This window comes from Harpia harpyja, chromosome 11, assembly GCF_026419915.1.
Source record: "Harpia harpyja isolate bHarHar1 chromosome 11, bHarHar1 primary haplotype, whole genome shotgun sequence".
In the NCBI taxonomy this organism is placed as follows: Eukaryota; Metazoa; Chordata; class Aves; order Accipitriformes; family Accipitridae; genus Harpia; species Harpia harpyja.
The window spans coordinates 38,822,782-38,836,034 of NC_068950.1; the positions used below are offsets into that span (position 1 = coordinate 38,822,782).

The window sequence follows — 13,253 nt, forward strand, 5'->3', positions numbered from 1 at the left end:
GTTGGTAGTTTTGAAGAATATTGCTTGGGTTTTGATCTAAACTTGAAAAATACTCAAAGTAGTCAAACTTCTGGTTGTAAAACAACCAAACATCCAAAAAGCTTTCCTGTATTTGAGGTACCTGCTTGTATTTAATATTGCCTGTCCTTCTTTTCTCTCTTTTGGCCCATGTAGCATTAGTGACCAGAAGGATCCAAAGGAACGGATGGTTCAAGTAGTTAAATGGTACCTCTCAGCTTTTCATGCAGGAAGAAAAGGGTCAGTTGCTAAAAAGCCTTACAATCCCATTTTGGGCGAGATCTTCCGATGTCATTGGGTATTACCAGGCACTGAAGGTGAAGATGATATGGTTAGTTTCTTGTGGTATGTTTTTTGGCGCCTAGAATGCATGCGAGTAATTCCCAAAGCTTTATTAATTTACTGATTGGAATGGCTTATGCTATGTTTAAGTAGCAAAATCAACAAACTATGGCAATTTCTTAACTGATTCCCCCCCCCCCCCCCCTTCCTCCTTTTCTTTGGACAGAAGTTTAAAGTAGCTTGCATAACAAAATTTGAGCTATTAGTTTTTTAAGAACTATTTGACATGTTGAAAATGTTCCCTTTTTTCCTGAACTGTTTCATAGTACTAAGTATGAATTCCTTTCTTTCCAAAGTTCTGATTTTTTTTTAATTATCATTTCTCTAAACCCTTGTTTTTTAACAGTGGGGTTTCTTTTCCTCACAACCTAGAAAGCAGTGCAGTTTCTCCAGTACATTTAATTCTCCATTTAATTTTTTTTTGTAGACTTCTGAAGTTTGTATTCAAAGCTTGGATAATATTTTAGTTGTACATCTGTGTCTGGCCACTACTCTCCCTTTTGTGCTTTATTGGAGTATGTCTGGTTGACATGAAGGACAGAGTAACAGTAGTGCCACTCTCATAATCCGAACTCATCTACCAGTGTATAAGCTTTTCTCTTATTTGCCCAAGTTTCACCGAGACTCAGGGATTAATCAGACTTATGCACATGAACCATAGTCAACACAGTGCCCCACTGATTCTAGAGAGAAGGTCTAGCACTTGCAGTGCAGCCTGGTGTGTGTGGGGGTTTGGGTTTTTTTTGTGTGTGTGTTTGTTTTTTTAACACACCTCATTTAGGCTTCTCACCCTGGGAAGTTGCAGATGATGTGGGAGGTGCTGTTGTGAGATACTACATGTAGCCTCAGTGTAGTATATCTAAACATGTGATTGTTTAGATATAAATAATGTATTTTTCCCATTTAATTTGCTTCTCCTCTCCCCATCCCCCCAGTTAGTTTGCTCAAATCTTTCTCTTGTTTCTGAGGTGAATGTTTGGACTCCTGTTTGCTGGCATAAAGACAATATTGTATTTGTGCTTCTATTGCTTTTCATGATGAATTACACTTTTCATGATATGCCACAGGAAATGAATGTTGGTTTATGGTTTTGTGATACATATAATCTGGTCATTATTAATATGCATATCAGAGTTTATCACAAGCAATAATGAAAACTATTTCTGCCACCCGTTTCTTATTAGTTAATAAGAAATTAAGTGGATTTAAATATTACTTTGTAATTGGGTTTATACATGACTCTGTCACTTTAACTGTTGTATTTGGGGGCATCTCCCCAAATATATATATATATATATACTTAAAAATAAGAGAGCAGAAGCTGCATGTTCTTCAGAAAGCATCATAGTTTCAGGAGTAAGGAGTTATTCCCTATCAAATTAGCAAACTGACAAATACGTTAAAATCACTGCAGTACATTTTTAGAAGCTGTTAAACATGGAAGCAACTTTTCTTGGAAGCTTCCAGTGTTTTGTAAACAGTGTCAGTGATGAAAATCCTCTCTACTATCATGCAGGAGCCAGTTTCAGAAGGACCAGTCCCTTGGGTCAGTAAAAGCAGCGTAACGTTTGTGGCAGAGCAGGTCTCTCATCATCCTCCAAGTAAGTTGGCAATAACTTTGCTAATAGAGATGGCATCTGGATAGGACCGACAGTAAAGTCAGCTCTTGATTTAAATCTTGGATTTACATTCTCTCTCCAAATTTAAAAGTTGAAGGTTTTCTCTATAAACTCTTTTTGTGAGAAACAAATTGCAAACTCTGTTGCCACATAAGTATGAGGCACCACTTTGAGATATTTCCAGGTGAATGAATTTGGCAATAGTAGTATTAATGTCTTGTGCTGCTGTTTTTAATACCTTTTTCTTCAGTTTCAGCATTTTACGCAGAGTGTTTTAGCAAGAGGATACAGTTCAATGCTCACATATGGACCAAGTCAAAATTCTTAGGAATGTCTATTGGCGTTCATAACATAGGGCAAGGTATGTGTCTGTAAATTTAACAATAGAAGAGAAATTTACATTCTGCAATTAGGGTTTTTGCAGAAATTATTTAAAGTCATCCTATTAAACATAAGGAATGTTTGATTTTATGTAATTTGAGCTTATTTATCTAGGAATTGGTGATTCCTTCTGCACACTTTCTGTGCTGAAATAATTTAGGGCCCAGTTTTTCATGTAAACACTACTCTCCCTGCCTTCTCTAGAAGCTAGGCATTCTCAGCACCTAAATAAAGCTCTTCACCTTTCCTTTTTATGGTACCTGTTTTTAGTGAATTATTTCAGGAGATCATTATGAAAAGTTTTGTAGAGGTTTTGCTGGAGGTTTTTTAAATCTGTTTTTATTTTTCTTTGATAGGGTGTGTCACATGCCTAGATTATGATGAACACTATATTTTGACCTTTCCTAATGGTTATGGAAGGCAAGTAAATGTTCTGTTTGGTATTTTAATTTTTAATGCCTTGTAATATTTCATGCTTAATACTTATCAGTTAAAAGGTTATAAATTTATACATATATTTATAATTGCAGGTCTATTCTCACTGTGCCATGGATAGAACTTGGTGGAGAATGCAGTATTAATTGCTCAAAGACAGGTTATAATGCTTCCATCGTCTTCCACACAAAACCATTTTATGGAGGAAAGAAGCACAGAATTACAGCTGAAATTTTGTAAGCACGTTTCTTCAGTTAATTTCACTTTTTCTTTACTTAAATGCTGACTGTTCTTTCGAGACAGTCAGGAGTGTAAAATACTGAAACAGCTGCACCCAATAACTTAGCTCATGATTACCTGTCATGGGATGCCATTTTATAGCCAAGATTTGTGAGAGGAAACCTGCATAGGCCTGCATCCTACCTTGTCCTGCTCTAAAACATTCTTAGCTGATTACCAAAAGGAACTTAAATTTTCACTCCTGAATTACCCAAATTGTCTTCATCATTACCTCTCCTAAAAATAAAAATACAGAAGCAAGCATTGTAACACTGCTATTCATAGTGTGTCAATGGAAGTTCTGCTGCAGACTTTATTTATACCTGTGGTTTGGCTGATTTTGGTTAGACCCTGTGCACATGCCCAGAGCAGAGAATTCAGTGGAGATTCTCATCTTATGTGGAGATCTGCTGTAATGTCAGTAAGCAGATGCTGACAAAATGAGGTTTATAAGTTGGTTTTAAATCACTTCTTGACACACGTTGGTAGGTGTCATTTGTGAACTAGTGTTTGTGTTTCCCAGTAGTCTGGGGAAGAAGCTGAGTTTGTGAAACGTTTTTAAGCTTGAACTTACCACTCTAAATCCGTTTCAAAAGCCTGTAACTAACTGGTTTCCTAAACTCTAAATGGAGATACAGCCCTAGGGCAAGACCTGTCTTTCTTACCCTGGAACAGCACTTCCTTTTAAGGTTCATCCAACTAACTCATGCAAAACTTCTCACTTGTAAACAGAACCCTCATCTCTTCTGTATTGGTGATGGCCATTTTAAGGGCTGATATAAAACACTGTACAGCAACTAGGATAAAGTTTTGATCCTGTAGGGTCTTTCAGTTACTGTAATACAGCTGAGAAATTACTGTTTCTTTCTATTTAGTTCTCCTAATGACAAGAAACCCTTCTGCTCAATTGAAGGAGAATGGAATGGTGTCATGTATGCAAAATACACAACAGGGGTAAAGGAGCTTTTTTCTTTTTTTTTTTTTTTTTTTTCTTTTTTCCCTTTTCATCAGAAATGGAAGATTGTGCTTAAATTGGGTTGGGTTTTGTTTTGGTTTTTTTTTAAACAAATGTTAATAGTTGGGAAGTCCTATGAAGCTGCCCAAAGATCACAAGAATGCTGAATTTGGGATAAATGTCCTGAATTTACTTTGTTAATTTATTCTTAAGCTAACTTGATTTTTATAGCAAGAACAGAATCTAAAGAATGATGTTTTTTCATGTATTTCCTGACAACTAGTGTATTAAGAGTGTGAGGGTATATAAATTTTAAGTCTAGATAAAGAGCTGATTTTTTTTTTTTTTAATCTCACTCTCTAGGAGAATGCTGTCTTTATAGATACCAAGAAAATGCCTACAATTAAGAAGAAGGTAAGGAAATTGGAGGACCAAGACGACTTTGAGTCTCGCTGGTAAGAACTTTAGTTAAATGGGCAAATTAAGACTTTTTTTTAGTTAGACTCAAGTTGGCAGTACACAGTCTGACTATTGGTACACTTAATCCATTCATTGTATGGACAAACTGTGTTATTCATTAGCCTTTGCTGCAGGACAGAGCCAACGTACAAGCAGGTTTGGGGCTTTAAAAGGGGAAGAGGAGACCTGTAGTTCTTGGTTTCATCCTCATCAGGACCAAATGTTCCAGTGAAGTCCAGAGAGCTTCACTACAGCCTTTTCACTCCTAGAAATAGACAGTGCAGTTGTGGTTTAATGTATATTGTTTTTTTCCACCCTTTTGATAAAGTGAGACCTACCTTAATTCAAACAAATACTGATGACTAATAGCCAGTAGTATGTTTCTACAACCTTGTAGCACTTTGCTTCTATAAAGCAGTCTCCATTCAAATTTCTTTTTTAAGCTTATGGAAAGATGTAACCTACAACTTAAAAATTAGAGACATCGATGCAGCCACAGCTGCAAAGCACGCGCTTGAAGAAAGACAAAGAGCTGAAGCCAGAGCCAGAAAGGAGAACGAGACCTCATGGGAAACAAGGGTGAGCTTTATTTGAACAGTGTAAATGCCCTCTAACCTGTAGCATTTGTTTCTTTCAAAATGAATCATAAAAAGCTTACATTGGATTATTCCCTTTCTTCTAGTTATTCCATGAAGATGGAGAATGCTGGGTTTATGACGAGCCACTATTGAAACGACTTGCTGCCAGTAAACATTAAGTGGGTTATAAAACCAGAAAACATTCAAGCCTTGGCTTAGCAAAGTTTACATCTGATACCAAGACAGTCATCAGTTATCACGTACGTACCGTTTGGAGAACCTGACCCCTCCAACTACAGTGGTTCCTATCTCAGGGATACTGGACTTACTGATGCAGATAAGCAATTAAATGAAGCAAGAAACGTCTTGGCTGTGCAGTAACTTATACTGGACTCTGCTATACTGGTAGTGTATTCAGGCTTCAAAGGCAGGCTGTTGGAGCCTTGTTACTGATGCTTCTAAAGCATGGAGAATCTGGGCCGTGAAGCATATACACTTTGTATAACCACTGTGAAGGCCATGGCATTGGTATCAGTTGCATAATATTCCTGGGTCCTACATATTTAAAAAACAAGAAACAAAATGCAAGACGTCATTTAAATCTAGCTAATGTTTGCAATGTGTAAATATGAGGATTCCATTGATGGGACAATTTGTTAGAAAATGCTACGTAAATGTTATCTTCCACCTGTATGATAATCAAACCTTTTGGCATTTCAGTGTCTTGCCCAAAATAACTTTGTTATTTTGAGATTAAAATGTAACCACAGATAATTCTACTCAATGCATCTTAAAGCTTCATAAAATAGATTTTTCAAACTTCTCTTATGGACTTTTTATTTATTTCATAATAAACCTTTGCAGCAAGACTTTTTTCAGCTGCGTGATGATCAGTTGTTTCATGTGAAATGTACTGGTATTATTTTTTTTTTCCCCACTGGAATCCTTGCAGCTAAACCTACTTCTTGAAGTAGTTAATGAACTAGCAAAAGGAGCAGAATTTGCAGCACCCACAGTAGAATTTTTCTCGAAACTACATCCAGCCTTGCTTCAGTAGAGATGCTTGCCAGCACTTTAGGAACCTTTGCATTTCTGTGCTTTTGCTTGAAGTTCAAGAAAGAATAGTCAAGTAAGTAGCTATATGTAGCAATCAAACTATTTGTCTTTCCACAGTTCAATCTAGCTTTTATTTGATTTCATCTCAATTTTGTCTATGTTGCACATACAGAAAAACTAAGAAAAAGCAGTGTGAGATTGAAGCCTTAGGCTTTTTTTTCCCCTCCCACCCACTCTGTAACTTCTCCAGGAGAACTGCAGAATCCTTTCTCTGAGGAGCTTTGACTGCTATTAAGCAATTGCTACAGCACTGCAAGAATGATGCACAGGACAGTCTGAACAAAAAGGCGCAGCTCCCCCCTTCAGCCAGCCAGAGAGGAGAACGGGGGCATCTTTCTGGTGGTGGGGAGAACTCTCCCTTCGCTCCAGCTAGAAGTCAGGGCTGTTGCCTGTTCTTAATGAACTTGGGAGATTAATGAGAAAGGTTGGCTGGAAACTTACTTGAGGAAAGCTTCTTCAGTATCTGAACAGACATCTTCATCCCAGCTAAACACTACAGCCTTGTTTTAATAAAAATAAGTTTGTAATGTTTACATTGCTGAAAGCACCTGTATTACACATCACTGCAGGGCAAGACGTCATTTTTATTTTAATATTTTATGGTAAGGGAGAACATTCAGAGTTGATGTGTAAGCTTTGATGTCCTTGATGGAAGTAACATTAGTCATCAGAGAAGATGGGGGCAAGAAAATAAGATGAGGTATTTCACCAGATGAAGAATTCTGTACTTCTGAGACAGCTGTAACCTCTGAGTCCCCTTCATGTTTTCCACATCCAACCACCTGGAAAAAAGTTACCAAAAAAGAAATTTGGCTCTAACCTTCTATTATTTGGATCTCATTTAATGTGCATCTGCCCTGACAATTAAATATGGACACTTAAATGCAATTCAAATGACAGCAATAATGAGAAATGTAGAAAATATGAAGAGTAATGGGGATAACCACCACATTAAAAGTTAGATTACAGAGCTCTTCTACCACATGCTTACTGGGCTCTCTGAGGTTACCAAAGTTCAGCATTTCAGAAGTTGGCAGACACTCACATGTACGCTGAGCACTTTCTTCTTGTTGCTTCTGTGAGCTTGGAACCAGGTGACCAGGTCTGATTTTGTAACAGACTTCAGAGCTTCAATCTGAAACCCGCAGGAATGAGGTTTAAGTAGCACAGTGGTGATTCAAGTGATTTTAAACATAAAAACGGTTTCTCTACAAACTATATCCCATTAGTAAAAGAACCTTTTTAAAATAGCATGTAGTTTTAGAATCAGCATGTTACCAGTAGCATAACTCCCCCTATTTATGCTTTGCATTTAAAACTGCTGCAAAAAGTGACACGTGAGTGTTCCATTTGTCATCACTTAACAATGAGGGACCACCAACCTCACGGGCAAGCCTGTCAAAGAGATACTGCTGTGTCACAACTTCATTCCAGTTCCTGTCTACTTCTTCTCCAAGATGGGAATCTTCACATTCTTTAAGTTTTATCAGAGCTGTAACCTACATTTGAAAAAGACAAAACAATTAGTTTCAAAGGGTTTAATACTACCTTAATTTACCATCACATTCACTGAAGTTCAAAGAAAACTCACATTAACAAGGTAGTTCATTGCTTTCAAACTTAACTGTAAATGGCCAGAGAGCAAATGTTTAGAGAATAACTGCAGAAGGGAGTAAGAGGCAGGATTCACAAGTGAGTCCTTTGCCCAGAAAAAACTCAGAAATATGCCAGATGATAGGCATAACCAAATCCTCCAGTTTAGGTGTCATTTAGCAGTTCAAGGCAGAACTTTTCAAGATCAAGTTTTTACCTGGGTGTTAAAAGCATCTTCAGTTAAATGCTTGATTTTCTCTTCAAAGCAGGAAAGAAACTCCTCTATTTTCCTGTCAACCAATTCAGAACTAAAAGAGAGTTAAATCATTAATTACATCAGGCAGAAAAAGAAAAACAATACTGGGGGGTAAAGTAGCAGAACAGGCCTCAAATGATGAGGGAATGTTTGGGACAGGTTTGCTTCCTCTCTGCCCCTCCCACAACCAAAAAGCTCGCACATCTGTGAACACCAACTTTCCTATCTCCCTGCTATCAGGGAATAAAACCAGTGCTCTGATTTTTAGCTGTATTAAGTATTGTCCACACACAGGGACTTTAGATAACCAAGCAGCAAGAGGAGTTGCTGCTGTGATGCTATCAGGGACCTAAGCTGTGGTATATCCAACAGCAGCATGCGCTAGAGCATGCTGAAACAGGACCCCCAGCTGCAGTCCTGAGGCCTGCACAAAAGTAGTTGTGGTCTATTGGATTAGGACAAAAAGAAAGAAAAATAATGTGATATGATGGATTGTGAGGATTCTGAAACATTAAAACCTTTACAGGTGACACAGACCTCAGTAATCGAAGTGTCATCCAAATGTAAAAATTAGAGGCAGCAGTACTCTGTGCTAATTAAACTTTCACTGACACAGTGTTATTCTTCGTAAGTTGCATATTTTTCATATAACCCTTCAACTTTGGCAGGTCAAATACCTGTAATTAGGCCAAGCTTTGAACAAAACCATACTATTGTTCTGTCTGCTGAAAGCGAGCCAGAACAACAGCTATATAGGATTTACTTGGCAACAGATTGAGCTCTCCTAGCAGGATATCTTCAAAAGGGCAGTGGGATATTTTACTTAGTCTTTGGATTACTTTTCCCTATTCAAGTCAGGACTGCTGCAGTTTTAAGAAGCTTAAGGCTATTGCTTTATTTAGGTGTTGGTTTTCAGTCACTACTCTCTTGACATTCCCTGTGGGCTCTCACATAACTCCCCTCATAGAATAAAAAATAAAACCCTCCACAGCCTGAAGCAGGTGTGAACTCTTAAATGTGAGCAGGTGCATAGAAAAGCTTAAGCAAAAGCAAACTGAAATCAGCTGTGACCTGATCAATAGAACAAGTAGAAGATTAAGTGAAACTCTCTCAGTAATAATTCTTCAGCTGGATGTTGTGTAAATACACCACTTAAAATATGACACACAAACATGGTCATATATTTAGTTTGATACCTCGCTATATCCCATGAGGCTCAGATGTTCAGTGCCTGAATACATGCAAGGGCCACTGGCACCTTGTTAAGCTTGACTTTTCTAAAACCAGTTGCCAAATTTCCTGTGCTGAAATCCTCCTTATTGAGACAACAGCAGCAACAGCTGCCACTTACAGAGATCCTTTACACAGCAAGGAACAGCCAGCTGATTCCTCAAGTCCCAGGCTGGCAGACCCACGAGACACCTCCTCTAGCTGGTCTGCATCAGCCAGGCCTGGCTGCGTGCGCCGCTGCCGGGAGGACGTGGTGGACACGGTGCAGTAAGGTGCACCCAGAAACAGGTGCTGGCAGCTCCGGGGCAACTCCTGCAGCCCAAGGCTGGGAGTGGTGATGAACATTGACCCCAGAGCACTTACTTGTATTTAGTTGCCTGGGTTGCTACTGTGACTGAGAAGCCAAGAATCCCAGAAGTATTCCTGCAGGTAGGGTATACGTGGTAGCTTAAAGAAAAAAAAAAAAAAAAACCAACAAAAAACAAAGGGGGAAACACAATAAAGTCATTCCACGAGCACAATTAAATTTTCATTTACAGGACATGCTACAAGTTAAAATAAAAAGTTGGTACTTTAGAATAAAAAAATCTCAGATGATATAAAGGAAATAAGACTATTGAGAATTTATTTCCCGCATCACTGCACTTCAGTGTTTTCTCATTTTTAGGAAATCCTTTTAAGCTTGGCAGAGTATTTGTGTTCCTGCAAAATAAATCAGAGTGACAGACCTATAGCTGTGAAAAGCTTGTTCCAGTTCCCTGAGGTAGACGGGTGCCTCTGAGGGAGGCTGCGACGCACCACAAAGCTGCTGTGAAAACAGCCCTGGGGAATGGGGAGCTGATTTAGGAAGTGGAAGGAACAACTTTAAGCTGAATAATTCTGAGTTAACATACTGGTAATAGATGCAATTCTTATAGGACTCAAAAGCTTGTATTGATGGGTGCTCTTGGTTTTGATGTGTTTATGTTGCTGTTTCCATTACAATAATTCAGGAATTAGCCACTGTGCAGGAAGGGGTTTTCCAGAGTAAAAACACTAGGGAACAGCAAAAGCCGGTGCGTAGGAGCTGTCCTCCACAGTGAACTCACCCAAGGGTCTGCTTGGTTCTCAGGAAATCAAAGCAAGGCTCTTCCATGTGCATCTGAAACAGAGCACAAATGCGTTACAGCAGACACGATGCTCCTCTGCAGCCACCCCTCGGGCTCCATACAGAAATGTGACCACAACATGTGAAAACAACTGAACTACTGCCTTTCCAACTGCACCCATGGAATTAAGAGAGGTCTCAGTCATCTGGGTCAGTAGCTAAGAGAACAGTCTTCCGTACTGTCTGTCACTGAGTCCTAAATACTCACAAGTTTAGAGTAAGCAATAGGTACATGCTCTCCCCTTTGTACCATTTAGCCCTGTGGCCTTATCTAAGCTCCAAGCACTGTGTTGAGGGAAGACACTGATGAGTTAGGAGACACAAACACTAACTTACCACGAGCAGCTCCATAAGGGTATATTCCCTTAGGTTCCTGGCACCTGACTAGAAAGAAAATGAAGAATTTAGGGTGATTTCATGGAGTTAAATGCTACAGTTCAGACCACAGTGACAGTTGTTGCACACGCCTCAGCCTGGACTGCAGCACTAAATTACAATTGATAGCTGGAAAGTTCGTTTTCTGCGGCAGCCTCAATACAGCCTTCAGAAGAGAGTGGAAGGGCTCAGCCCAGGACCATGAGATCAGCGGTGAGGACAGCAGGAAATCACCAAGGCACAAACCCAGCTACTCACACTAGCACGGGCCGGGAGGGAAGATGCCGGTTTCAGGGAACCCCACACACTGCGAGAGCCCACCTGGGTTTAGTCTGTTGGGCCCAGGGCGAGCGCTCACACAAGGTTTCAGCGCGCTCTCTGTAACATCCCTGTCCTGGGACTGCTCTCAAGACTGTGACTAAGTATAACTGGAGCACCACCAGCAGCTACCAGAGGGAAGAGGCCAGTACACACCAAGCTAATGTGTTACCTGGTAATAGACTGTCACTTCAGAGTTGGCATCACCTTTGTTGAGGGTTTTCACCTTACAGAGCAGATGCGTATTTGGCAAATCCACCACCCGGAACTGAACAGGGCAGGGATGGGCCAGAGGAGCGAACTGGAGCTTTCTGAAGGGAACACAGACAGCAAAGTGTCAAACACCCGCTCACACCTTAACCAAAACCAACATAACACCCAGGCATTTACACTCTCGGTCTGACATTATTTTCCCCTTCCCCAAACCAGAACAATGTCCGCTTAAACTGCCATGAAGAACGGTCACCTCCCGCAAACACCGCCAGCGCTGTATCCAGGAGGGGAGAAGGGAATTTCTGCATCGCTCCCACCCTGATCCCTTCCTCCTGGAAAGAACCTTAACTTGATCATAGTTCCCACATCATGAGTGCTGCAAGAGTCAAGAGATACTCACTGAACAACATAATTCAGAAAATCCTTTGCTTCCTAGGAGAGAAAGTATAAACATAAGTTTTATTTAGAAGAGAATTATTACCCCAATTCACAACCACACCCCCCAGTGCATTGCTTGAGAAAGTGACCCCCCCCCAAGCAAAGAAGAGCCAAGCTCTGTTGTGCCACCTACATCCCTGCCCCCTCGCCTTATCCCACGTCCCTCCGGACACCTCTGCACCACGCTGCAAAGTGAAACAGAGTCTGCAGGCAGTTTCTTGCACTGTGACTTCTCCACAAAGAGAATGCAGAAGCCAGAGAAATAGCATCAGCCACCACAACAGCAAAGGGTGCACACAGGAGGAGATAAGGCCCCTCTCTTGTGCATGAAGTTGGAGCTCTGGGAAGGAGACTCTTGGGCTTAAGTGGAAGAAATGGGAGGAATTAATAGAAACAGCAAAACCAATGTAGGAGTGACAGGGTTGCACCTGCCACACTGTGAAAGCAGCTTAGCTCACACAGAGGCTGCAGCAATAAAAGCATTTTGAAGGAAGGTTCTTAGCAAATCACGATTAGATTCTCAGACCTCCTTCTGTTCCACAGCTCAGGAGGGGACAGCTGACATTACAAGAATCTGACCTCCCAAAGGACATCAGCACATTTTCTTTAGGAAGCTTTAAAACAGTTTAAGGGCAAACACCACCAGCTAAGACAAACTTCTTGGCACAAATCATAATTGCAGGTTTCTTTCCCACCGGCACTCAATGACGTCGGATACATGGAGCTAAGCCCCATTACAACCCTATTTTAAAAAGCCTGACAGGACTATGTGTGACGTAGTCCCAGGGTAGAAGTCTTCGATGAATACTGCAGGTGTTTGACAAGACTGAAGATAACTGGACCTCAGTGAGGTTTGATCAAACCACGCAGGCAATCAAATTTCCAGGATAAATGTACTTTGAGGGAAGCCTCCTCCTGTGGCACCACTGTGGAAATTTCTCCATATCAAATATATCAATGCACCAAACAATATAAAAACCGGTGGCAACGGGAAACAGGTTACCGGCATATTTCTACCACATTTTTCCCTCTCTGCAGTTTAAATCCAAATTCCTGGTAACTTCTGTTCAAACTGGCAACTATGGACTCCCCAGTGGCTTATCAGGACAAGCACTCCTGAGTTATTAGAGGTGACGCTGCCCTGTACCAGCAAGCCTCCAGATTGCCAGTACAGAAGAGGCAGTCAGCTGGCAGGTGAGTGCTGGAGTTGTGGCAATTGCATTAAAGCACATTTTAAGAACAAGTTTGAGTGCGTGTCAGCTGCTGAAGCTGTACTTACTCTGCTCGTGAAGTTTCCTTGTACGAGACCCTCTACAAAGAGCTGTGATTTGAAAGCCTTAACAAAGGACGAGAGAGACTCAATGGAAAGGCCGTTCATCAGCGTCTGGTATTTATCTATCATGGACCATCTGCCGTGTTCTAAAATCAGGAGACGCACATCCCTGCAATGCAAGAAACAAAACCACAGGCCGTCAAGAGCTGTTTAATGTAAGAGTTCCCA

General features: G+C 40.5%; 2 protein-coding genes across 6 annotated transcripts in view; one reads left to right on the forward strand and one right to left on the reverse strand.

Moving 5' to 3' along the window:
* The window catches only part of OSBPL9 (oxysterol binding protein like 9), a 64,842-nt gene extending 58,953 nt beyond the window's left edge, over positions 1 to 5,889 (forward strand). For all 5 annotated transcript variants that reach the window (XM_052802216.1, XM_052802219.1, XM_052802221.1 and 2 more), the window contains 9 exons: positions 175 to 349; positions 1,877 to 1,961; positions 2,230 to 2,340; positions 2,717 to 2,780; positions 2,891 to 3,031; positions 3,950 to 4,028; positions 4,393 to 4,484; positions 4,932 to 5,067; positions 5,171 to 5,889. In XM_052802216.1, coding sequence (XP_052658176.1) covers positions 175 to 349; positions 1,877 to 1,961; positions 2,230 to 2,340; positions 2,717 to 2,780; positions 2,891 to 3,031; positions 3,950 to 4,028; positions 4,393 to 4,484; positions 4,932 to 5,067; positions 5,171 to 5,245 — 958 coding nt within the window. In that variant the 3' untranslated portion in view covers positions 5,246 to 5,889. The remainder of the gene's footprint in view (positions 1 to 174; positions 350 to 1,876; positions 1,962 to 2,229; positions 2,341 to 2,716; positions 2,781 to 2,890; positions 3,032 to 3,949; positions 4,029 to 4,392; positions 4,485 to 4,931; positions 5,068 to 5,170) is intronic.
* Positions 5,890 to 6,746: 857 nt separating this feature from the next.
* Positions 6,747 to 13,253, reverse strand: part of NRDC (nardilysin convertase) — a 31,570-nt gene continuing 25,063 nt past the window's right edge. The window contains exons 22-31 of the mRNA XM_052802215.1: positions 13,032 to 13,194; positions 11,715 to 11,746; positions 11,274 to 11,412; positions 10,745 to 10,792; positions 10,350 to 10,402; positions 9,625 to 9,708; positions 7,993 to 8,083; positions 7,565 to 7,681; positions 7,228 to 7,317; positions 6,747 to 6,964 (exon numbers count right to left, since the gene is read on the reverse strand). Coding sequence (XP_052658175.1) covers positions 6,767 to 6,964; positions 7,228 to 7,317; positions 7,565 to 7,681; positions 7,993 to 8,083; positions 9,625 to 9,708; positions 10,350 to 10,402; positions 10,745 to 10,792; positions 11,274 to 11,412; positions 11,715 to 11,746; positions 13,032 to 13,194 — 1,015 coding nt within the window. The 3' untranslated portion in view covers positions 6,747 to 6,766. The remainder of the gene's footprint in view (positions 6,965 to 7,227; positions 7,318 to 7,564; positions 7,682 to 7,992; positions 8,084 to 9,624; positions 9,709 to 10,349; positions 10,403 to 10,744; positions 10,793 to 11,273; positions 11,413 to 11,714; positions 11,747 to 13,031; positions 13,195 to 13,253) is intronic.